Below are 27,474 nucleotides of genomic sequence, written 5' to 3' on the forward strand. Positions count from 1 at the left end.
GTCATAGCTTACAGCAACCTCCATCTCTTGAGCTTAAGTGATCTTCTTGCCTTAGTTTTTCTATTTTTAGTAGAGAAGAGGTTTCACTTTTTGCTCAGGTTGTTCTCAGCCTTATGAGCCACCTTGCCTGGCCTAAAACTGCAAAATATTTTAAAGAGATTCTGAGTCTAGTGTGTGTGACCAATGGCTTGGAATACATGGCCTCAAGAAGTGATGGAAAATGCGCCCAAGGCACCTAGGTTACAGTTTGATTTTATACATTAATGGAGACAGGAATGACATGTCAAGTCATAAAGCAACACATGGAAGGTGTACATTGATTGGCTAGAGAAGCAGAACATCTGGGGGTGGGGGTTGTAGCTTGAAGGTGAGTTTAAAGATTCTTTGACTTGTAATTGGTTAAAGAAAAGATGTTTTGTCTAAAGCCTTGAACCATTTTAAGTTAAGGATGTATGTTAAATAGAGACAAGTTACTGGACATTTGCCAAAACTTAAATGCTCTAGTAAGTAAATTGATGCCTGCAGGTGTGGTATAAGTTTTGCTTAGGTGTTGTTAATGATTTAGTATCTTATTGTTATAAAGAGTATCTCCAAAAGAGAGGGGGCATGACCAGATGTGTCTGACCTCCCTTCTCCTCATAGCCAGTGATTAAACTTTAGGGTTATTCTGGAGACCCCTTGGCCAAGATGGGGACCTATAGTCAGCTTGGGGGGCTTACAAGTTTATTTTAGTTCACAACGATTGGCATATTATTAAATGATACACATATGAGTTCACTGTCATGCTGATGGATCCATTCCTTCAGTACACATTCAGGATCTTCATTTTTAGCTTTATGCATTGTTTTTGTATTTTTCATTAACTTCTCTTCACTTTTAGCATAGAAGTTCAACAGTTTATCCTTTTGTTTTTTCAGCTCATGTGTAGTGGTCATTCTAACAGTTATTCTGTAAGATGTTTGACACCTATACTGTTGCCCAGTTTCTCTAGCACCCTGACTTTCTGTGCTAGAGATAAACATAAGTGCTTTCTCTTTTATCACTGTTAACCCATACTGGTGTCTGCAGGCCTTTTAGACATTTTCAAAAATATGATACCACTGAGCAGAGAATAAACAAAAAAACCACAGTAATACATATAAGCTGTTGGCCCCACGTGGAGCATTGTGAGGAACTTGTTGTTGGTGTGTCTGGCATGCACATGTGCCATATGGTCATCCTTTGTGGTTCTGGTTACATGGGGGAATCTGGGTATCTATGGAAAAGATAAGTTGCAATTGAAGGGTACTGGGAAGTTCCTTCTTCCTTTAGGGTAGCTGAATAAACTGTGCCTGCAGTTTGACTATAACCTGTTACATGAGGTCCAGTGCGGAGTTTTTCACTCTGGAGTCATATAAGTGCTCAGAAAGTTTTGGATTTTAGAGCATTTTGGATTTAAAATGTTCACAGTAGATGATCAACCTGTATGTACTGATTGATATAAAGATCCTCCAGCACAGGTTGTATATGTATCATTATGTGAAAAGTACAGGTAAGGTACTAGTAAGTATGAAGAGTATATAAAATGCTGTCCTATTTATTAAAAAGGGAACAACTTAATATATGGGGGGGGTATAAAATTTGTCACAAACTTTGTGGCCATTCTGCATATTCATACTTGTATGAAGTTTTTATAAGAGACTAATAAAAGTGGTTATTTGGGGGATGTTGCTGGGCACATGAGGAACAGGGCTTGGAAAAAGAATGTTTACTGTATACTTTTTATATTGTTTGATTTTGGGGCCCTCAATATATTGCTTATTAAAAATAAAATTTTAAATTTAAAATATGCCTCAAAGAAAAGACTTTTTTTTTTTTTTTTTTTTTTTTTGTTAGTAAGCTGAAAAAGCTGAGTGAAGACAGTTTGACAAAGCAGCCCGAGGAAGTTTTTGATGTATTGGAGAAACTTGGAGAAGGGTAAGTATAAAAAAAAATGAAAGCATGGGAGGCCGAGGCAGGCGGATTGCCTAAGTTCATAGGTTTGAGATTAGCCTGAGCAAGAGTTGAGACCCCCGTCTCTAAAAATAGCCAGATGTTGTGGCAGGCACCTGTAGTCCGAGCTACTTGGGAGGCTGAGGCAAGAGAATTGCTTGAGCCCAAGAGTTAGAAGTTACTGTGAGCTATGACACTACAGCATTCTACTGAGGGCAACAAAGTGTGACTCTGTCTTAAAAAGAAAAAGAAAAGAGAAAAAAGAGAAAGCATTCAGATAGTGGTAAAACAATTAAAAAATACTATATGATGTTAATCTTGCAACTGGAGTATATTTGCTTGAATAAAATATTATTTCTAATAATTAAATTGGCAGTTGATATGGTATTTTAAAATTAGAATTTGCTAGATCTGGTAATTTTTTTTTCAGAGAAGTTGGCCATGTTTACATATATAAGGGAAAAGCAAGAAACGTGCTGTGAAAAGATTTCCAGAAGGTTTGCTAGTTCATCACACATGGCATTCTCATTGACACATTGACTGGCACTCTAAATAAAAAAATTTTCCGTGGAGCCATGGTATTTTATTAGGCTAAGATAGGTCAGAAGATGTGTGAGTTATATGTTTATAGTGAGGCTCTGGGTTCAAAACTAGCATAAGTTAAATATGGTCTACATGGCAGTTAATTTTCTTTTTTTTTTGAGATAGAGTCTCATTTTGTTGCCCTCAGTAGAGTGCTGTGGCGTCATAGCTCACAGTAACCTCTAACTCTTGGGCTTAGGCGATTCTCTTGCCTCAGCCTCCTGAGTAGCTGGGACTACAGGTGCCTGCCACAACGCCCAGATATTTTTTGTTGCAGTTTGGCTGGGGCCAGGTTTGAACCCGCCACCCTTGGTATGTGGGCTGGTGCTCTACTCACTCAGGCACAGGCACTGCCTGATTTTGATTTTCTTATACAACTGATCTTAAGGGTATCTTTCAGAGACGTGAGTTTTTTTCAGTTTGGGAAAGGGTAAGTAGTAGGTATGAATAAATTGAGTGTCTCATTGAGGAAAATAGGTATAGGCAGAGAAACAGTTGATGCAGTTTTAAAATAATAGTAGATAAATGTCTCATTTTGAGCACAAAGAAATGTAGGGAGCAGTTAATAGAACGGCAAAGTAAAGGGGAATCTCCAATACAAACAGAATTAATAGGAGCTTAGATCAGCAAGAATGAGGACAAGGAAATAGAAGGAAAAATGTAAAATAAGGTACACATGAAATAGAAGGAATAAAGTAAAGTAAACTATACATACAATATATATCTTTGCAGTCCTCTTTTTTGAGGTATTTTCATGGGTTATTGATAAAATAAAAAACTTCCAATTCAAAAAAATAGAGATTTTTACAGGTCATGTTTTCTGATTACACTCTACTAAATTAGAAAAAAGTAATTACAATATGACAAAACCTCACACTAGGAATTAGGAAACATAATCCAAAGTGACCAGTGGACTGAAGAGAATATTATAAAATAATATTATAGAAAATAGTGAAAAGGAAACACATTGTACCAATATCTGTGGAATACAATAAAACTACGGAAAATTTTAGTTTTCATATTCTTTAATTACTAAAGAAGAAAGGCAAAAAGTAAAGAAACTTAGTGCTTATTTAAAGTACTTAGGGAAATAATAAAACAAACTAGGATGAGAGAATTAAAGAAATGGCTGAAATTAATAAAATGAAAACAAAATACAGAAATGAAAGATATTAAAGCATCTGAACAAAATGCTAAAATAGTTCAGTCTCTTCTGATGTTGATTAAAGAAAATAGAATAAAAATATAGAAGATTTGGAATAAGAAAAAACACAGAGCTACTGAGAGAGAAACAAATTGAAGAATTGAGAAAGTACCATATGCTGCTCTGTGACAACTAATTTGAAAATCTACAAGAAAAGATGATTCCCTAACAAAGTATAAATTCTGTGAATTGACCTTCAAAGAAGTTAAAACTTAAATAAATCACCACAGACATGATAGAAAGGTGATTAAATGCCTATTAGTTAAAAAGGGACCAGCTCATAGGGTCATTATTCAAAATAGCCCACATGCGAAAACAGCTCACATATCTATTAGCTAATGAATGGTTAAAAAGTATGTGTTATGTTCATACAGTGGCAGTTTAGCCGTGAAAAGGAATGAAGTATTGATACATGCTACAGGGTCATTGGACCTCAAAATTATGTCAAGTGAAAGATGCCAAATACAAATGGTCATATATCATATGATTTTGTATATATGAAGTATCCAGAGTAGCTAAATTTATAGACACCAAAAGCAGATTCCGTATGTTTTGGAATTGCATAGAAATATCGGGTGTACAACACTGTGAACCATGCTATATGCTACTGAACTGTATACTTTAAAATGTTTAAAATAGTGAATTTTGTGTTGGGTATATTTTTATCTCTTCACCAAAAAAGGTACCAGATATGTTTTATCTAGTACTTAAAACACAAACAATTGTGTTATTTTACTTAAAACACAAACAATTGTGTTATTTTTCTGAAGCCAGCATAACTTCAATATTAAAACCTAGATATGGAATAAAAAAGCATTGTAATTCAGCCTTACTTTGCTACCCATTATGTTGCCACCTTTTTTCAGGGGGTTACATGTTGCCATTTCACTTGTCCCAGGACAAGGACATTATCTATTAAATTCAGGGAGCCTAGGCTGGGTGTGTTGGCTCACTCAGGCCTGTATTCCTTGCTTTCTGGAAGGCCGAGTGGGTGTCGTGCTTGAACTCATGAGTTTGAGAAGCCTGAGCAAGAGGGAGACCCCATCTCTTACAAAAAAAGAATAGCCAAGCGTTGTGGCAGGTGTGCCTATAGTCCCAACTACTTGGAAGGCTGAGACAAGAGGATCACTTGATCCCAAAACTTTGAGATTGCTGTGAGTGCCATGGCACTCTACCGAGGGTGACAAAGTATGACTCTGTCTCAAAAACAAAAAAAAAATTCAAGGAGTCAATTTCAATGTTGGGTTTTCTGTTGTCTCTTTCTTACGCTATAGAGCTTTCATTGATGCTGGGTGTCCTCTGGACCTTTTCTGTAAACATAGTTAGGAAGTGGATGAGCAAGTCACATGTAACATACACCCATTGTAGTATTTCCTTTCCTTGAGGCTTTGATCTTCCTTCAACATATACAGGGAGGATCGCTTGGCATCTTGCTTGATGTAGGCCTCTTTTGAGTCTAGGTTTTAGTTAACTAGCTGAGCAAACTGTTAGGGTCGCAGCATTAGGAAGGTTTGAGAACCACTGCTCTAGAATATCAAAGTCCCAGACCCTTGTTCATATAGTCTTAGAAACAGATAAAAACTTCATCTGGCCACTGCATTAACACTGAAGTCAGAGAAGCCAGGAATCTCGTTTTCCCTGAGTTACAGATCCAGGATCTCTTCAAATACTCCTTTTACTATCTTCTCCTCCTCAAGAGAAAGACTACACATGCACATGTACATGAAGTGAGGAACAGGATCCAATAATCATTTACCAAAAAAAGCTATCTCTGCTACAACTCTTGAAACTCAGCTAATTATTTACAAGTTAAAAGATATTTAAAAATAAAACAAATATTTATGTGTTTTCAAAAGCAAAAACAATGAAGGCAGAAATCACTTATACTTTAGTATGAACTTAAACAAGGTTAGAACCTTTTACTATGTATTGAGTTCTTTTTAGTCTTTTAATTTCCATTTGTATCTTCTCAGTGCTGTGTTTGTTTGAGCTAGTAAACTATATGTCTGTTTCTTTCATACATAAGAAAAATGGCATCTCATTATACATTAACTTGATGATTTTACATCTGTAACTGAAGCAGTTAAGATGTATTTCATTAACTTTTCTTATTTACTTTAATTTTTTTTTTTTTTTTGTGGCATCTCACTATGTCACCCTCGGTAGAGTGCTGTGGCATCACAACTCACAGCAACCTCAAACTCTTGGGCTTAAGCTATGCTCTTGCTTCAGCCTTCCAAGTAGCTGGGACTACAGGTGCCTGCCACAATGCCTGGCTATTTTTTTGTTGCAATTGTTGATTTTAGTTGACCTGGCCTGGGTTCAAACCTGCCAGACTCAGTGTATGTGGCCAGCCCTCTACCCACTGAACTCTGGGCGCCGCCTCCTTTAATTTTTTAACCATTTAAATAATGTTTTAAATTAGAAAAGACAGTGAATAAAAACTCATGGACTTAAAAACTCTAGTAGTTATGTTTAATAGTAAAAAAATAATATCTTTTTCTTTCTTTCTTTTTTTTTTAGGTCTTATGGAAGTGTATTTAAAGCAATACATAAGGAATCTGGTCAAGTTGTTGCAATTAAACAAGTACCTGTTGAGTCAGATCTTCAGGAAATAATCAAAGAAATTTCCATAATGCAGCAATGTGATAGGTATAAAGAAATCTTATTTTCTTTGTTTACCTTCATTTTGATGAATTTTGCCAATAATGTATAATAAAATGTATTCTCTGATTATCTCTTCAATTTTTTTTCCTGTCTTCCCATTGGAAGAGAGACTGATCTTTTAGGGAAGGTGAGTATAGCTTTTTAGGGTTGTCTTTAGGACTTGCAGCTCTTTGTAGCTCTTCTGCTTAAAAACAGAAATGATGTTTATTATCTCTTGGCTATAAGAGGGCTGCTACAACCCCAACCTTGTGTTTACATTCCAGGCAGAAGGAAGAAAGGAAAAAGCAGGAAGGGGTGCTCCAAAGAAACCTCAGTCTAAGTCTTACTTATCAGAATTGTCTCACATGTGTCTCTGAACACATTGTCACCCCTTATCAGATCACTACCATGTTAATAAAAGATTAATGGTAAACTTCTCTCTGGCAGTATATAAGATCTTTATATGGCCAGACATAGTGGTTTACATCTGGAATTAATTCTAGCACTTTTGGTGGCCAAGATGGGACAATCTCTTGAGGTCTGGAGTTCCAGACCAACCTGAGCAACATGGTGAGACCCTGTCTCTACAAAAAATAGAAAAATTAGCCCATATGGTGGTATATGCCTATAGACCCAGCTACATGGGAAGCTGAGGCAGGAGGATACCTTGAGCTTAGGAGTTTGAGGTTGCAGTGAGTTATGATCATATCATTCCACTCCAGCTTGGGTGACAGAGTGAGACCCTGTTTCCAAAAAGAAAAAAACAAAACAAAACATTATATAGTATAAGCTTTTTAAAAAGCTGATGTAGTGACTGAGTAATCCCAGAAGCACATCAGTGCTTGGATATATTCAGTTTTGCTTTTCTTTAGAGTATACTAGATATAAATATTTAGATTACATCACATATTTTCCATACAAGCTCTATAACTTGAAATTCGAGTGGTTATAGAAGAAAAACAATACATTCCTCAATCCCCAGCTCAAAGTATATAATTGCAAAGGTATCCCAGACCTTGCTGTTATTTAATCATTTTGTAACTTGATAAGAATGTGTTTACCACAGTTTGATGTAGAAAAGGAGACTGAACATAGATAGTATAGTGCTAGGCCATCAGGTGTGCTTAGTACGCTCCTGATGCTAGTATTATTTTATTCTTATGGTAAAAATAGTTTAGGTACTAGTGCTGTACTTTAGAGATCTTAATTGAGTATTGTCTGGGAAAGTCAGGGACTCAAATATTGCCTTTTCTTCTTTTGACCTTTGTGCATCTTATAATCTACTACCTCTTGCTCAGATTTCTGCAGTTTTGTCTTATTTGTTCATCTTATCTTTCATTTTGCTTCCTCCAACCTATTTTCTTATTGATGTAAGAGCAGTCTTTCTTTTTTTTTTAGAGACAGAGCCTCAAGCTGTCCCCCTGGGCAGAGTGCCATGGCATTACAGCTCACAGCAACCTCCAATCCTGGGCTCAAGCGAGTCTCCTGCCTCCGCCTCCCAAGTAGCTGGGACCACAGGCGCCCGCCACAACACCCGGCTATTTTTTGGTTGCAGCCATCATTGTTGTTTGGTGGGTCCGGGCTGGGGATTCGAACCCACCACTTTAGGTGTAGGTGGCTGGCGCCTTAGCCGGTTGAGCTATAGGCGCCAAGCCAGAGCAGTCTTTCTTAAATGCAAATCTGATCAAACTGTTCCCTATTTTTTTTTTTTTTTTGCAGTTTTTGGCCGGAGCTGGGTTTGAACCTGCCACCTCCAGCATATGGGGCCGGTGCCTTACTCCTTTGAGTCACAGGCGCTGCCCAAACTGTTCCCTGTTTAAAACACATATGGGGCTTGCTATTGCCTAGATAAATCTCATCTCTTGAGGATGGCCTTACAGGGTCTTCCTGTTTTAGTCAGCACTTTTGCCTCCAGTCTCTCACCTGAGTTTCTCCTGTAAGCACTATTTACTTGTCTTTTCTGTCACCTGTGTCTTAAGTTCCTTAGGTTTGGGGCTGTGTTTACCTGAGTATCTTTAGATCTTCCCACATGGTGGTTACTTAAGTTCTAAGGAGTACTTCTCATTGCTATCTGGCAACTCAACTAGAATATGGAGAAGGAACTTTAACATTCTAAAACCAAATTTTTAATTGTTCCAGGCAAGCCTTTCAAATTCCTGTTGTGTGTTTTTTAAAATTCCTATTGTGTTAATGGCATCATTATCTACTTAGTCTTTCAACAACAAAACTGAGAATCATTTCTTCATTTCTTTCTCTCATATTTCTGATGATACTAAGTCTTAATAGATTTTTCTTCTGAAATATCTTCACTGTCTTTATTCTCTTACATTTTGAGGGAAGGATTTGTCCACACCTGTTACATTGCCTAGCACTGGTGCCTTTGGTTGAGTGAATGAATAGATACAGTATGCATGTGAAATATGGGGAAGATTATTATTATAGATTGGTGGAACCCTAGGGAAGTCAGATCCACGTTTAATGGGAAAGAAAAGTAAAGAATAAAATGGAGTTCTCTTCCTCCGCGCTACCTACCGAGGTGGCTGCCATCTCCTATTCGGCATCATGGCCGCCCCCAGACCCGTTGTGAAGCTGAAGATCGTCAAAAAGAGGATCAAGTCAGACTGATATGTCAAAATTAAGCATAACTGGCGGAAACCCAGAGGTATTGATAACAGGGTTTGGAGAAGATTCAAGGGTCAGATCTTGATGCCCAAGACTGGTTATAGGAGCAACAAGAAAACAGAGCACAAGCTGCCCAGTGGTTTCCGGAAGTTCCTCGTCCACAACGTCAAGGAGCCGGAAAGCGCAGCCCATGTGCAACAAATCTTATTGGGCAGAGATTGCTCACGTCTCCTCCAAGAACCGCAAAGCCATTGTGGAAAGAGCAGCCCAAATGGCTATCAGAGTCACCAATCCCAGTGCCAGGCTGCGCGGTGAAGAAAAGGAATAGACAGCTCACGTGCACATTCTATTTGTGTTAAAATAAAACCATAAATACTGCAAAGAAAAAAAAATGGAAAAAAATGTTCTTGTTACTGCTTTGTAGCAGAATGCCCTGGAAGATATAAAACTTCAATTCAGAAATACTTAAAATCGTTAATAATTTTCATTAACTGAATTTAAGCACAAAATATTATAATCATTTTTTCTCCAGAACTTTCAAAGACTAAAATGAAAGAAAATTTAAAATAACTTTTTTGCCTCAATGAAATACAGAATATTTGAATGTTGAATGTTAATATTTGACTGTGAAATCTTTTAGAAAGTTCACATTTAAAATGTTAAATAGTAAATTCTTTACCAAAATGAAGCCTTATTTTTTTCAGAATCACTCAAAACATTTGGGCCTCTTCTGTAATCTTGTTAAATTTCATCCATGAATTAAAGCTTAATTATAGATAGTTGATATTCTTTAGATATAGGTAATTCTACATACAGTAGAAATTTACTCATTTACATTTACTTATCTGAACATTACAAAATGTTAAAAGTAACTTTGTATTGAGATTAAGAAAAAGATTTTCTTTGGGGATTAACTAAATTTAATTGTTGATGTATTTTTCTTTAGCCCATATGTTGTAAAATACTATGGCAGTTACTTTAAGAACACAGACCTCTGGATTGTTATGGAATATTGTGGAGCTGGCTCTGTCTCTGACATAATTAGATTACGAAACAAGACAGTAAGTATTAACATTGTTTTGCTAATCACATTTCTAAATACTCATAATTTAGAATCTGACTAGATAGTATTTTCTTACAAAGGAAATGTTAGCGTGGAAAACAGATTTTAAATGGTGTAAAGGAATCTAGCAGGTGAGAACCAGCTATTTATCTTTCTGTGGCATATTTAGGAATCTCACAGCTGTTTAATTTATTTATTAGTATAATTTTTATACATCCTTGAGAAACTCTACAGTAATACTTCATTTGGAAGTATGATATGTATTAGGTGAGTTCAATAAATTATAGCTAGAATTTTATTTAAAGTTCATAATAGTCACAGTATTTTCTTATCCTAAGTTATCTGTATTACAATTTATGGCAGGTAACAGTTCATATTATATGTTTCTGAATTTAAAAAAAAATTGAAAAAATTTTACCTTTATTTTCCCAATTTTGTCAGGATGTGTGAAAGTGATAGAGCTAGTTTTTATAGCTATCTGTATCAATATATTTTAAATTTTTGTGAACCCAGCTTAGTGAAATGTGTTAACAAAAGCTTTTTATGATTATTAGACTCTCAAGTAGAAGAGCTTTTTACAAAATTGTTTACTTTAGGCTAGCAGTACATCTAGTTTATTTGATTTGAACAGTTTATAAGAACTAAAATGACTATTTTATCTCTGAATGAGTAAGAATAATAATCAGTGAAATAATTTGTAATTCTGTAGAACAGCAAGCAACCCAGTTACTATATGACATTATATGTTGTCAGGAACATTTTAGTAAAATGCATTTAGAAAAAATACTCAATTACTTGAGTCAATTTGTGGTTAACCAGCATCATTTTAAAGTTTGATTGAGGAAATATGTTGTAAATTTATTTTCTTAATTTTTTTTCTTCTTAGAAAAAATAAGTGTGGCTTGGCGCCCATAGCACACTGGTTACGGCGCCAGCCACATACACCAAGGGTGGTGAGTTTGAACCCAGCCACGGCTAGCTAAACAACAGTGACAACTGCAACGAAAAATAGCCAGGCTCAGTGGTGGGTGCCTGCAGTCCCAGCTACTTGGGAGGCTGACGGAAGAAAATTACTTAAGCCCAAGAGTTTGAGGTTGCTGTGAGCTGTGACGCCACGACACTCTACCAAGGGCGACACAGTGAGATTCTGTCTCAACAGAAAAAATAAGTGACTTTCTTTTAAAGGAAGTGAAACAGAAGTTAAAGTAATCCCTGTTTCGACAGAATGGATTCAGTGATCTGTGACATTCTGATTATGTATTTTAGAATTTTTATAGCACTTAACTAGCATTTATGTAAATCAAATGACTCTTGAATGGCAGAACAATGCTTTAATTGAAAATAATTATATTCCAGTTTAAAGTGGAATCATTAAAGTTAAAATCATTTCAGGGCTAACCTCTATACATTTTGTATTTAAAATTATCTAGTAGGAATATGAAGTAAAAGTGGGTGAAATGGAAAATTTTTAAAATCTTCCTTTTCATGGTTTTAAGTATTGTTATCATTTTGAGTTGATAGAAAGTACTTGAACCAAGTAGTTTATTGCTTGTTGCCAGTACTTATGGACTATGAAGGTATACAACAGTTCTTAAAGATAGGTATATATCAGGATCATTATTTTCACGAATCTCCTTCACCAGTTATCAAAAGGAACATTTTACTCCTTTAGGTACTTTGTTAGACAACAGAGTCCACCGAATATGTTGGGGAGAGGAAATCATACCTTTGGAATAGTCTAATTATTATTCTTACCTGCAGTTATCCTTGGTTCTGGAGTAGTGTGTTAAGAGGCTGATAACTTTCACATATGAAAAAGAACCTAGTGCTGTGTAAGAGATTGACCAGGAGCTGTAGGTATATCACTTTAGGGTGTTTGTTGCCTGATGACAGTTTCTCTTAAATCTCAGGAATATTTGTATTTTTCTTTTCCATCATGAGGACGTTTTCCTCCATTTATTTATTATCTGAAAAGAGTATCATTATGGTTAAGATTAGCAATAGAAGCAGATGTATCATTCCATTTTTTTTTTTTTTTTTTTTTGAGATGGAGCCTCAAGCTATCCCCCTGGGTAGAGTGCATGGCATCACAGCTCACAGCAACCTCCAATTCCTGGGCTCAAGCGAGTCTCCTGCCTCAGCCTCCCAAGTAGCTGGGACTACAGGAGCCCACCACAACGCCTGGCCAATCATTCCATTTTTTAAAATGCCTGTGCATTGTAAATGTAAATGTAAATAGTTGATCATTTTATGGGAATATTCACTGTGGTGATAATCTTGATTGTCTGAATTTCAGAGGCATGGCTCTTAATGATCAGCTGGCTTTCAAACATGTAACAAGTGAAATAGTTGTCAATGATCTATTAAACAAGTGTAACATTCACTCTAGTTGTTTTCATAGTCACAAAACAAACTGTTTCTAAGAATATGGCAACTTTTATTTTAGGGCTTATTTGTTCTTTTGTTTTTTTGTTATATTCCTTGTGTTTTCTTTTAATTCTATATACATTTTAAATAGCACAAGGAGTTCTTATTACTGTTTTACATTGTCAGTGTTTGTTTATATTTACTCATATATTTGTGCTTTTTATTCTTTACTCCTTTCTGCATTTCCCAGTTTTTTGAAGAATGTCCTTTAGTATTTCCTTATATGTGGGTATGATAATGACAAAGTCTCAATTTTTTTGCATAAAAATGTTATTTTACTTCACTTTTGAACAACGTATTTGCTGGGTAAATAATTGTAGCTTGGCAGTTTCTTTTAGCATTTTGAATCTTTTCCATAAATCTTGCTTGTCCTTTATTTCTAAGAATATATTATAATCTGATTTTGTCTGAAAATTTTATTATCTTAATCTCCTGTGCATCTATTTCTATTATATATTATTTCTCTTGGTTTTATTGTTTTTGTCTATATCTGGTAATTTTTGATAGAGTGCTAGATATTATACACATAAGACATGGTAGAGATTATTCGAACTTCTGAATGGTGATGTTTTTCACCTAAGGTTTTGTTCATTTCTGCCTGTGTCTACATTTAGCAATCTTGGATCACCTGAATCCAATCAGGATTAGAAATAATTTGAATCTCGGCTTTAGTACAGTTATGTTATATATAATGATGTTTCAGTCAGTGATGGACCGCATGTATGATGGATGTTTCATGAGATTATAGAATCTTAGCTTTACTCTACATTTAGTAGATGTGTTTAGATACACAAATACTTACCAGTGGGTTGCAGTTCCCTACAATATTCAGTATAGTAACATAGTATACAGATTTGTAACCTAGGAACAATCAGCTACAAAACATGTAGGTTTGTGTAAGTGCACTCTGTCATGCTCACACAATGATGAAGTCAGCTAACAACAAGGTTCTCAGAGCATGTCCCTGTTAAGTGTAGCATGACTATACTTATGAGATTTGATCCTCCTTTACATCTGTGGTATACTCCTTTGGTCTAAGGTTTCTCAACTTTTTGGTAGATTTTGATTTCCAGTCTTTGCCTTATCTTGTAAGTCACTCAAAAGCTCTGCTCTACTTTTTAGCCTCTTGGTCTCTTTGTAGTAATTGACAGATGCCTCACAGAGAAAAGTGGCCTTTATTGCTAGGCTCACTTCTTTGGTATTTTCTTTTTTACTATTTTGTCTTCAGACAAAAGACACTACTTTTGTGACTTCATTAATCCTCATATAGACTTTTAAATCTTTTTTGTTTAGTCATTTTAGTTCTTTCAGCAAAAGACTTGTCTGATTTATCTTGTTCACCATTACTACAAGTGGAACTCTTTCTAGCACTTTAAATTTTATTATCATCAGTTGAATATCTAACCTAGTTGGAATTTACTTTAGTGTATGATGTGAGTTAGAGATGTATAGTATTTTTGCTTTTTCCTTTGTGTAAATCTGACATAACACAGTTATTCCTTTTTAACTGAGTTGTAAGTCTATTCTGCTAAAGTTCCATATGTATTTGGCTCTATATTTGGTTTCTGTTCCAGTGGAGATTTGTCTGCTTTTGCAACAGAAATAATGCTCTTAAGTATATGACATGTTTGATATTTGCAATGCAATTTTCTTAATTACTTTTGTTTTCTTGATATCTTGTGTACGTTTTAGATTAAGTTGTCAAGTTCCACATTTATCTTATTTTATTTTATTATCTAATTTTTTTATTTTCTTTTATTTGAGTCTCACTCTGTTGTCCAGGCTGGAATGCCAGGTAGCTCACAGCAACCTCAAACTCCTGGATTTAAGTGATTCTTCTGCATCAGTCTTTCCAGTAGCTGGGACTATAGAAACCCACTATAATGCCCAATTAATTTTTTTCAATTTTTAGTAGAGAGTGGGTCTTGAGGTCTTGCTCTTGCTCAGGTTGGTCTTGAATTCCTGAACCCAAGGGATCCACCTACCTTAGCCTCCCAGAGTGTTAGGATTATAGGCGTCAGCCACTGCATCTGGCCTAGAAACATATATCTTGATAATTTTTAACTATAAGCTGTTTTTGGCTCATGAAAAAGAAAGCTTTTTAAAAAAATTTTAGTGTAAATTAATATAATTATTATTTTTCATGAGCAATTAAGTTTTAAGTTAAAAAAATAAATTTTCAAGGTTCCTTGTGAGGAAATTTTTAAAAAATGCACTTTATTTTATATCAGATGCTATTTAATGTCTTGAAGCCTTTATACATTTCCAGTATTGTACACTGCAAGGTAGAAATGCATAACTCTGAAATTGAAGCTTTTAAAAGATAAGATTTTTGATTAGAGACTTTTCAAAATGATCTTTACCTAACTATAAAGCCATGTCTTGACATACAGAGGAAATAGAGTTTATGTCTGAGATGTTATTGTATAGTTGGAAACATTCTAAGAAAGTGCCAAAGGTTATTCTGTCTCAGTTAGGTCCATTTTTTTATTTGACCACTTGTTTTAATTCAACCTAGTATAGTAGAAACAGCATGAACTCAGGCTTTCAGCACTGTAGATTTTAGTGTTGGTTCTTGTACAAATTAGTTTTATGGTCCAGGAAAATCAATTTAATAAATGTAAATGTTGCTATTTTGGGTTGTTCACACATTAGATGAAGTAATAGGTATGTAAAAACCTACATTCTCTTATATAAAGAGAGTTATTTAAGATGAAGAAAGGAGATGCATTGCCTAACATTGGTTCAGAGAAAACTTCTTTGTCAAGAGAACCCACTAGCTGATTTTTGAAGTGTAATAGTCATTGACTATTAACTCCAAAGTGGCAGGAATTTTGTGGGGACTTTTTGCTGTTGTTGTTCACTTTTATCTCCAGCTTTGGGAATGGATACTCAGTAAATATTTGTTGAAGGAATAATTGAATAAACGAGTCAGACAAGAGAAGGCAAAGGGCTTCTTGGAAGAGGAAGCAATGATAGTTAAAATTATATCTCCATCGCTAAATGTCCAATGTCATATCCCTTATATGGGGATTTACTTTTCTCACACTTAATCAATTACTCAAAATCATTGCCATATTTAGGTTGATAGGTCATGTTGTTACATAATTCTTTGTTTTTCCTGGAGTTTTTCTTATTTTAGTCCATGTTACGAAAAGTAACATATGCATCTTCATCATTTTGTTAATGCCTTCTAGCTTCTTACTAATTTTCTTTCTTTCCTGGAATGTATGTGATTCTTCTTTGAGAAGATTTTCTTTGGAGCTTCCTGATTTCTTCTTGTTCTAATGTGGACTCATTGCTTTTTAGGTCTGCTGTACAGCTGCATCCTTGGAATTTCTTTTCACTGGACTCCTGGGTTAGTGCTACCATTTACTTATGAATTTCCTGTTTTTTGGTTTTCACTTTTGTTTTATAGTCTTCCTAAACTAGCTTCTTTATGGTACAAGAATCAGAGGTCTGTTTGAGTCCTTGCATATCTGAAAATGTCTTTATTTTGGTTTTATATTTAGTTGGTAGTTAGCCTCTATAGAATTTTACAATGAAAATTTTCTCTCAGAGCTTTTGAGATGTTCCCATGTTATCCAGGGTTGCATTTATTGTTGCTAATGCTTGTCAGAGTTGTATTTATTTGTAGGTTTTTCTTTCTCTGGCAAATTTTGGACTTTTTTACATCTTGATGTTTCTGATATTCCACAAAGATGTTTTATTAGTTATGCCCAGCATTCAGTAGTTCCTTTTAACATAAACACCTGTCTCTCTTTAGCTTTGGAAAAATTTCTTTGATGGTCTCTCCTTCTATTTTCTTCACTTCGTTGAATCTCTTGAATTTTTTATTTTTTCTTCTTAGATTTTTTTTTGTATTGTTTTGTCTTTTTGGTTTTTTTTTTTTTTTGAGAGGATGGAGGTTCTTTATTCTACTTTACTTTCTCACTCTTGTAACTGAACTTCTTATATAGCAGTTATATTTTAATTTACGAAACTCTTTTGATTTTTTCTTTTCTGTAACTTTGATACTGATACATAGATGCAAAAGCTTTTCCAATTGCTTTAAGAATGATACATTTTTTTAAAAGTTATTTTCTGGCGGTGCCTGTAGCTCAGTGGAGCTACTTTTCCAATTGCTTTAAGAGTGACACATTTTTTTAAAAGTTATTTTCTGGCGCTGCCTAGGGTGCCAGCCATATACACTGAGGCTGGTGGGTTTGAACCTGCCCCAGACTGCTAAACAACAATGATAACTGCAACAACAAGAACAACAAAAATAGCCAGGCGTTGTGGTGGGTGCCTGTAGCCCCAGCTACTTGGGAGGCTGAGGCAAAAGAATTGCTTGAGCCCAAGAGTTTGAGGTTGCTGTAAGCTATGATGCTACGGCACTCCACTGAGGGCGACAAAGTGAGACTATGTCTCCAAAAAAACAAAAATTTATTCTGTGTTTCCTAAATTATCTCTATTTCTTCAAGGGCTTTTTCTTTGTTTTATTTATTCTGGTCTTGCCCTTGGGACAGGAAGGCTGACTACCTCTTACTGCAAGCATTGGGACATTACTTTCTGATTGACAGGCATAATGTTAGGGCAAATGCATAGGGAACTGACTTTTAACGGGAAAGGCCCACAAAGGATATTTGTTCAGTTTCTTTAGAGAGGAGCAACCTCGTCTTTTGGTCTGGGGATAAATGCAGAATAAGGTGTATTTACGTGGGAGTAAGGACAGATGAGGAGGAGGCACGAAGTTGTGTTTCATTTCATAGTAAAGCTTTTCCCTCACCCTTCTGACTCTTGGCTCTCCCTACCTTAAATGATTGGAAGCTTGGAGCCCCTCTGTAGCTTACTGGGTACATGTTCCTTTTGTTACAGATTCTTTTTTTGTCTGCTCTGGCTGTGACTTTCTCTATAGCAGTGTCCAAATTTATTATACTCTCCTGTGCTGATTCTTTTGTTACTATATTATTTTGTTTAAAAAAACATTTCTATGATCAGTTTAGTGGAGTTTCAAGAGTAGGAGAGGCAAATAGCTAAACAAATTAACTATAAATTCAGGTTAGTTCTTGAATCTGAATCAGTACGGAACCACCCTTACCCCTCCTATTGCTTTATGTATACTGTATATAATTTTATACTCTCAGGAGTTTAAATTAGTACCACTACTTTGAGGAGTAGTTTGATAATCTCTTGTAGTTGAATATATACAGGGTAGACATAAAGTTTGTGTGCAGTTTACTGTGTTAAACTGTTTATACACACGTATATACACACACACACTCTAGGATCCATCCAATGTGTTTCCTCCTCCTCCTCTGCTTTTGAGAAATCTCAGTACAGTGAGACCTGTACACATTGATGTCATGACAGAAAATTAAAAACAAATTTAAATCTTGTTCAGCACTAGTCTCTGGTCTAGAGGATTGATGTGGTTCTTTCATTCTTTATACTTTGTAGCTTTTTGATGAAGCCCATCTCTGAGAGGAGAATCCTGGTTGTAGAGTACCCAGTACCTACCTGTACAGATGAGAATAACATTAAAATACCAAATAAAGTTTGTGTCTTAAGACTTATATAAACATACAGTTTGATACACAAGAGAAGCTTTTAGTATCTGCCTTTACTTAGGATGAAATCTATTTTTGTATTAGATGGGTAGGAGGGAACACAAAATAATGGAGAGGAAATTTCACACTTGAAGAGAACAGCAACTCTTAAATGATTTGTATTTGTTTTCTTGAAGGATGGTGGTGGGTTTATTTTGTAATGGAAATATTTGGGAAAATACATTTTTTCTTTAGTTACCTTAGAAGTGTAAAGGATATATTAAGACCATTCTGCTTGGTAAATTCTCACTGATTATTAGTTTTAAAAATGTGATTCTTGACTCTTGAGTTGGTAGAGGAGAAATCGAGGTTAAGGGAGGCCTGGGAGGTACTTTAATATCTTCAGTCTAAGTTGAGGTTGCATATATGCAGAGCAATAAAACTTTTAATTTGGAGAAGCAAAACCATACTCCATGGAAGCATCATCAGCATCACCAACAGCAACAACAGCAGCAGCCACCACCACCGCCAATACTTGCAAATGGGCAACATGCCAGCAGCCAAAACGAAGGCTTGACTATTGACCTGAAGCATTTTAGGAAACCAGGAGAGAAGACCTTCACCCAACGAAGCTGCCAGTTGTGGGCAATCTTCCCCCTGACATCACTGAGAAGGAAATGAGGAAACTATTTGAGAAATATGGGAAGGCAGGTGAAGTCTTCATAAGGATAAAGGATTTGGCTTTATCCACTTGGAAACACAAACCTGAGCAGAGATTGCCAAAGTGGAGCTGGACAATATGCCTCTCCGTGGAAAGCAGCTGCATGTGCGCTTTGCCTGCCGCAGTGCATCCCTTACAGTCTGAAACCTTCCTCGGTACGTGTCCAGTGAACTGCTGAAAGAAGCCTTTTCTGTGTTTGGCCAGGTGGAGAGGGCTGTAGTCATTGTGGATGATCAAGGAAGGCCCTCAGGAAAAAGCATTGTTGAATTCTCAGGGAAGCCATCTGCTTGAAAAGCTCTGGACAGATGCAGTGAAAGCTCCTTCTAGTTAACCACATTTCCTCGTCCTGTGACTGTGGAGCCCATGGACCAGTTAGATGATGAAGAAGGACTTCCAGAAAAGCTGGTTATAAAGAACCAGCAATTTCACAAGGAGCGAGAGCAGCCACCCAGATTTGCACAGCCTGGCTCCTTTGAGTATGAGTATGCCGTGCGCTGGAAGGCACTCATTGAAATGGAGAAGGAGCAGCAGGACCAAGTGGACCATAACATCAAGGAGGCTGTGAGAAGCTGGAGATGGAGATGGAGGCTGCTTGTCATGAGCACCAGGTCATGCTAATGAGACAGGATTTGATGAGGTGCCAAGAACTTAGGAAGATGGAAGAACTGCATACCCAAGAGGTGCAAAAATGAAAGCAGCTGGAGCTCAAGCAGGAGGAGGAGCACAGGCACCGTGAGGAAGAGATGCGGCGGCAACAGGAAGAAATGATGTGGCGACAGCAGGAAGGACTCAAGGGAACCTTCCCTCATGCGAGAGAGCAGGAGATACGGATGGGCCAGATGGCTATGGGAGGTGCTATGGGCGTAAACAACAGAGGCGCCATGCCCCCTGCTCCTGTGCCAGCTGGTACCCCAGCTCCTCCAGGACCTGCCACTATGATGCCGGATGGATCCTTGGGATTGACCCCCCACCCCCACCCCTTGGGATTGACCCCAACTGGACGCTTTGGGCGAGCTGCTACAATGGAAGGAATTGGGGCAATTGGTGGAACTCCTCCTGCATTCAACCATGCAGCTCCTGGAGCTGAATTTGCTCCAAACAAACGTTGCCAATACTAATAAAGTTACAGTGTCTAGTTTCTTAAAATCTTTAAAAGAAGGACCCTTTTTGGACTAGTCAGAATTCTGTCCTGGAAAAGTGTTAGGGATTCCTCCCAATAGTTAGGTCTACCCTGCCTGTACTATTCTAGGGAGTATGCTGGAGGCAGAGGGTAAGAAAGGGGCTATATTTAACAAATGAGTTCTATGTGGTATATTGTTTAACCAGTCAGTTCTATTTGGTGCATTCCTGAAGTCTCAAATGTGATTGTTGAGGGCCTAGGGGAACCATGGCAAAATGGATCCAATTAGAGCCCCGTTAATCTTCATCATTCCGTTTTTTGTCCATCCCATTTTGTTTTCTTACCCTTATACCCCCTACCCCAGAGATACTACCACATAACATCACAAAAACCAGATATGCCCCAATGATCTTAGCCCCACTGATCCATTCACTTTCAGGTGAGAATTCAGGCAAATGTCCACAGAGGTCACAGACAAACATACGGTTCTGTTATGTCCCATCTATTACCCCTCATGTCTTTAAGGAAGACATTTTCTCTTAGAGATTTTCATTTTAGTCTATCTTTAAAAAAATCTTGTATTAACTTGCCTCCATCCTTGTCTTGGGTAAAGATCACCCGGGAATGGCCCTTTTGTGTCTATGAGATTGCTGTTCACAGCTTTTCTTGACAGGCCTAGTACAATCTTGGGAACATGGTTGCTGTATGCTAAGGGTCTCAACAGTAGCTCTTAGCCTTGCCTATCTTAGGTAGTTATGCTGTGCATTTTTTATTGGTGTACCATGTTTGATTTGTCCGTGATTCTTTAAATTTGGAGTTTTTCTGAGAAATGGAGCAGTAATGCAGCATCAACTTATTAAAATACATTTCAAGCCTTAAAACAAACAAACAAACAAACAAACAAAAAGAATGTGATTCTCAACTCCAGAGTCAGACATTTGATAGACCTAATAAAAACAGACTTATATAGTACTTGTTATAAAAAACACATATTTATTAGGCTGGGTGCAGTGGCTCATGCCTCTAAACCTGGCATTCTGGGGGGCCGAGGTGGGTGGATAGTTCGAGCTCAGGAGTTCCAGACCAGCCTAACCAAGAGTGAGACCTTGTCTGAAAACTAGCCCGGTATGGTGGGCACCTGTAGTCCCAGCTACTTGGGAGGTTGAGGCAAGAGGATCACTTGAGACCAAGAGATTGAGGTTGCTATGAGCTATAATGCCATGGCACTATACCAAGGGTGACAAAATAAGACACTATCTCAAAACAAAACAAAACAACCCCAAAAAACCCTCATTATATTTATTACTGCATTTAGTCCTTATGAGGATAAAGAACCCCCTAAGGTAAGACCTATTACTGACCCATTTTCTAGGTGAGAAAATAGAACCATAGAGAGGTAAAGTAAATTACAGAGAATGAAAGAATTGAAATTACAGGTAATACTAGAATTGAGTTGTCTTGGTGAGAATACAGAATCTGGAGCCAGACTATCTGGATTTGAATCCTACTCTGCTGCATACTACTTGTGTGAATGTGGGCAATTTTTTTTTTTTTAAAGTTCTCTATGACTTAGTTTATCTGTTAAGTGGAATAAGATTACCCTACTTCATTGAGTTGTTCTGAAGATTACATGTATTTAATGTGTCAGAATAGCATATATTCCTGGCATATAAAAGGCCCTTATATGTATTTGCTTTTGGTACTGTCATCATCATCCTATTATCTTACTTAGATGAGAGTGTCTTTGCATTGTGAATGTTATCTATCAGTAGAAAAATAGAGAGGACTGTGGAACCAAGGACAGAATTCTAGTATTCACCATCAGTTCTTTGAATTATTATTGTTAATGAAGGCAGTATATATTTCATAAGGTAAAACTTAACATTTTTAGGTATAGTGACAGTCTTTAAAAAAAGACTCAGGTAGTCACTATTTGAAATATGCTAGGATATTTTATATTTTAAAATTAATACCCTGCATGTCATAGCCTATATGGTAAACATTTGATTTGTTGTATTGAAAAAAAATATTCTACTTTGATGTTAATTATGAGCTTCAAGCAAATTTTTTTTCTTGGTGAAGATATATCAAATTTTTATTAAGATTTACTTAGAACTTAAAAGTTTAATGTTATATCATTGTTAATAATAGACATCTTTTAGACATTTTTTTGATATGTGAGGATTTCTGTTCCATACAGTGCCTTTTGGGGTTTATAATTGCCTCTGTTTTATTAAACTAATTCAAGTCTGACTTTCCTAATCACTTTGTTGCATGTTCCCCCTTTGTGTAATAGATACTAGTTCATACTGGATTTACAACTCCATATATATTGAGTGCTTTTCTGTTGTCTTCTGATCTCTTTTTCAGGAATCTTTTCATGTGGGAAAGGATTTTAAAATGTCTGCCCACTGACCATTTTCACAGTAGAGTATCAGTTCTCTTTCTCTGCAGATCAAGGGATTATAAGCAGCGTTATATATGTATATTTACATATGGTGTAAGTAGTGAAAGCTTTCATTTTGAATCACTAGATGTGGGGCTTTGTGATAGATTATTAATCTTTTTTTTCTTGCCAGACATGTGCAATCCAGATTTCATGAAAGACAACCTTTCTCTGCTGTCTGTATATAATAATAGTTAAGATATTCTAGTTATTTTTCCTAATGTATATACTTAGCATTGAACAGAAGATTTGTTTTTCTACAAGAATTTTTTTTTTTTTATTGTTTAAAACCTTGATCATTTTACATTTTTAACTCTCTTCTTTTGGGTTGGATAAAATAGAGTGGTGAGGGGTAGAAGGTAGAAACTGAGCTGTTTTGCTGCTATCTCAAAGTGTTTCCCTCATCCTGAATACTGAAAAGCCCCATTAATTCCACGTTTTGTTTTGTTCTGTTTTGTTCCCAAGAGAGAAAGAGAGAGGGAGGAGAATTTGGTTGTAAAGAAGTTAGAATATGAGGCTTGGTAAAGGTTCAGGTAAAGTTTTACATGAAAATTAAGTATTACTTTTGAGATTTAAATATTTCAGAGATTAATACATATTCCTTAGGTTTCTCTAAACCATTGATTTTTCAGTAAGAGATTTTGGTGATTGTTATGGGTGATTATATCACTTATGTCATAAAAACTAATGGAAACAAACATTTGAGTAGTTCTATTAAGTGGCAGCTCTAAATGCAATATTAATACAACTTGATATGAACATTTAGCTGGGGGAGGTGGTGCTGGGAGAATGAAGGGGAAACGGAGACCAAAAAAACCTGTATATGTTGCTTATAAAAGACATGCTTATTCTACTTTCCCTCCCTCCTAGTAATTGTAATTCTTTTGTTTGGGGCCAGAAGACAGAAATCAGCTTCAGAGATCTCATGCTGTTATTAATGTATATCTGGTGTACCTCTTGCATGTCTAGGGGTTAGTGGTTTGTACTTCATGCAAATCTATTTCCCAGGGACTTCCCTTCTCTTTGGTATTAACTTCAAGTTTGCTACAATAATTTCAACTCATGGTTATAACAGAATACCTGGCCTAAGTTGGTTTAAGTCAAAGAAGGAATTTATTTGTTCACATAACTAAAAATCATTGCAGAGTTAGTTTCCTGCATGGCTTGATTTAAGATGAAAGGAATTACTTGAATTCATTTCTTTGTTCTGATACTTTTTTATTGATTTCACTCTTACACAGACTTTTCCCTCATAGTTACAATATGACTGCTAACAGTTCCCTTGGTTATACCTTTCTTGCTGAAACCCAGAAGAAACAAGTGATAGTTATGTGCTTCTGAATGGGTCATATGCCTTTCTTTGAGCAAAACATTGTGGCCATTGGAATGTGATGTGGTAATTGGCTGAGACCTAGGTGATGTTTTCACCCTGAAGCTAGGATAGAGTTGACTACTTTAGAATTACATGTTCTGCGGATGGGGAATAAGTAATTTTCTAAAGTGAAATCAGAGTGTTAGTATAAGAGTGAATGAGCGCTTGACTGGCAAAAAATAACATGTTTCTAAGTACATTTATGTTTCCTAAATGTAAAAACAAAGCAAAACTCATCAGGAATAAAAATGTAGTTTAAAAAATCCCTCTAAAATAGCCACAAAAATGCATCTAATGCGATAAATTTCCCTCTTAGGACTGCTTTTGCAGTATCCTACAGATTTTGGTAGCATGTGGCTTCATTATTGTTATGTTCAAGGAATTTAGTAATTTCCTCCTTTAGCTCTTCCTTGATCAACTGTCATTCAGCATAAGATTGTTTAGTTTCCATGCCTTTCTGTGAGGATGAAAGTATTTGTTGGAGTTCTTTGTGGTCTGAAAAGATACAAGGTATAATTTCAGTTTTGTTGGGGTTTGATTTGTGTCTTAGGATATGATTTGTGTTGCAGAATGTTCCATGGGCTGACAAGAAGAACCCATGGATGGAGTGTTCTGAATATGTCTAGTAAGCCCTATTGTTCTAGGGTCACATTTAAGTCTTTTTATATCTTTGTTTAGTTTTTGTTTAGAGGATCTATCCAGTTCTGTCAGAGGGGTGTTAAAGTCCCCTGAAATTATGGTGTTATAGGATATCATATTACTCAGACCAGATAAGGTCTGTTTCATAAATCTGGGAGCATTTATGTTGGATACATAAATATTTAGAATTGCAGTGCTCTCTTGTTGTATTGTTCTTTGACCAATATGACGTGTCCCTCTTTGTCTTTCTTAACTTTAGCTGCTTTAAATTCACTTGTATCTGAAAATAAGATTGTGAGTACTCCTTTCTTCTGATTTCCATTTCCTTGAAATATTGTTTTTCAACAGTTCACCCTGAATCTTATTTTATCCTTCAATGTTATATGTATTTCCTGGCATACGCAGGGCTTGTGCTTTTTTTTATCCAGTCAGCCACCCTGTGCCTCTTCAGTGGGGAATTCAAGCCATTTACATTTATTGAGAGAATTGATAATTATGGTGGAGTTCTATTTGTCTTATTTTGTGAAAGTCTGCTGCTTAGTTTTATCCTTAGCACCATTGTGGAAGCTAGGTTTTTGTCCTTTAGTTTCTGTGTACTTTACTGATGGTCCATTTTGATGGTCAGTGTGGAGAATAGGTCTAATTATTTCCTGTAGAACTGGTCTTTTTGTGGTGAATTTCTTCAGTGTTTGCATGTCAGTAAAAGATTCGATTTTTCCACTGTTTTTAAAGCTTAGTTTAGCAGGATACAGAAGTCTGGACTGAAAATTGTTTTGTTTAAGTAGGTTAAAGGTGGATAACCATTCTCTCATGGCTTGGAAAGTTTCAACTGAGAAGTGTGCTGTCACCCTGATGGATCTGCACCTGTAGGTCAATTGGTGCTTACTCCTGGCTGCATGCAGAATTTTCTCTTTGTCATGACTTTGGACAGATTCATTATAATGTGTCTTAGAGATTCTCGGTGTTTGTATTGAGACAATCCAGGGTTTGATAACCCTCTATAAGGAGTGTGTTGGAATCTTTGGTTGTGTTTGGGAAGTTTTCATTATTAGATCCTTCAGCAGGGTTTCCATTCCCTTGGGTGGTGTTCTTTAGCTTTAGGGATACCAATAATGTGTATGTTTGAATGCTTTTTATAAAGTCCTGTAATTCTCTAAGTGATCACTGCTTTTTTTCTCATCTTTTCTGCCTCTTTACATGCCTTGATTAGCTCAAGAGCCTTAACCTATAGCTCTCAGATTCTTTTTTTCCCTTGGTCTGATGTGTTATTAATACTTTTTATACTCCATCTTTAGGGAGATTAACTATATAAATTCTTGATTGACTCCTTTGATCTGCTTTAGCCTTCCTATATTCTTCATATCTTTCATCCATTTTTCTGTTGTTTGTGGATTTCCTTTAGATTGTTTCCCACTTTCTCTTCCATTCCCTTCATTGTTTTTGCCATTCATATATTATTATTATTATTCCAGGTTAATTGAGGGTACAAAGAATTAGGTTACAATGCTTCCTTTTGTTTGGTAAAGTCCCTCTTACAAATGTGTCCCACCACCAAGAGGTGTGCCATACACCCTAACATTGTGCCCATTAAGTGGGAGCACACCTCTCCTCCTCACTTTTCCCTTCCTCCCCCTCTTTTCACTTTTGAATTGATTTGAGTTTTTCTCTTATGCGGGAATGTATTAGATCTTCTGCTGGCTTCATATTAGAATTGAGTACATTGGATTCTTCCTTCTCCATTCTTTTTTACTGAGAAAAATGTTCCAACTCTATCTAGGTTAATACAAAAGATACAACGTCTCCATCATTTTTAATGGCTAAATAGTATTCCATAGTATATATATATATACCATAGCTTGTTAATCCATTCCTGGATTGGTGGGCATTTAGGTTGTTCCCACATCTTTGTGATTGTAAATTGAGCTGTGATAAATAGTCTAGTGCAAATGTTCTTATGATAAAATGATTTTTTTTCTTCTTAGCAGATGCCTAATAATGGCATGGCAGGATCAAATTGGAGGTCTAATTTGAGTTCTTTGAGGATTCTCCATACTTCTTTCCAAAAAGATTGTATTGAGTTTGCAAGTATTCCCTTCTCTCCACATCCACATTAGCATCTGCATCTTTGAGACTTTGTGATGTGGGCTATTCTCACTAGAATTAGGTGATAATCTCAGGGTGTTTGATTTGCATTTCTCTGATGATCTGGGACAACAAACATTTTTTCAAATGTTTGATAGCTATTTGTCTGTCTTCCTCAGAGCAGTTTCTGTTCATATCTCTTGCCCAGTGGTATATAGGATTGTTTGCTCTATTTTTGTTGATTCATTTGAGTTCTCTGTAGATTCTATCACCCTTTGTCAGATTCTTACCCTGCAAATATCTTTTCTGATTCTGAAGGTTATCTATTTGATTTACTTGTTGTGTCCTTAGTGGTACAGAAGCTTTTCAGCTTAATTAAATACCGTTTGTTTATTTTATTTTTGTGTGTGTGTTGTGATTGCTGCTGAAGTCTTTGTCATAAAATCTTTCCCCAGTCCAATGTCATTAAAGGGTTGTCCCCATACTTCTATGATTTTTATCATTTCATGTCTTAGATTTAAATCTTTTATCCATCTTGAGTCAATTTTTGTAAGCGGTGAAAGGTGTGGGTCCAGTTTCAGTCTTTTGTGGTTATTCAGCTCTCTTTTTGTTGAATAGAGATTCTTTTCCTTACTGTATGCTTTTTTTTGGTTTATCAAAAGATCTGATGGGAACTGGACACTGGTTTCATCTCTTTATTTTTTATTCTGTTACATGTATCTATGTCTCTATTTTTGTGTTAATACCATGCTGTTTTGATTATTATGGACTTGTAATGTAGCCTGATGTCTGGTAGAGTGATGCCTCTGGCTTTGTTTTTATTACTAAGAATAGCCTTGTCTATATGGGTTTTTTGCTGGTTCCATACAAAAAATACAAGAAGTATTTTTTCCAGTTCTCCAAAGTATGATGTTGGTATTTTACTGGAGATTGCCGTAAATTTGTAGAAATGCTTTGGGTAGAATAGTAGTGATAGAGGACATCCTTGTCTAGTTCCAGTTCTGAATGGAAAAGCTTTCAGTTTTACTTCATTCAGCATGATGTTAGCTAT

General features: G+C 36.2%; 1 protein-coding gene and 1 pseudogene across 1 annotated transcript in view; both read left to right on the forward strand.

The window, feature by feature from the left end:
- Positions 1–27,474, forward strand: part of STK3 (serine/threonine kinase 3) — a 276,275-nt gene that overhangs the window by 29,307 nt on the left and 219,494 nt on the right. Inside the window, exons 2-4 of the mRNA XM_003782452.3 lie at positions 1,876–1,956; positions 6,281–6,409; positions 9,972–10,086. Of these exons, the coding sequence (XP_003782500.1) occupies positions 1,876–1,956; positions 6,281–6,409; positions 9,972–10,086 (325 nt within the window). The remainder of the gene's footprint in view (positions 1–1,875; positions 1,957–6,280; positions 6,410–9,971; positions 10,087–27,474) is intronic.
- On the forward strand, positions 18,428–19,882 carry LOC100965444 (annotated as a pseudogene).

Source organism: Otolemur garnettii, unplaced genomic scaffold (assembly GCF_000181295.1).
Source record: "Otolemur garnettii isolate 467f Iridium unplaced genomic scaffold, OtoGar3 scaffold00004, whole genome shotgun sequence".
Lineage (NCBI taxonomy): Eukaryota > Metazoa > Chordata > Mammalia > Primates > Galagidae > Otolemur > Otolemur garnettii.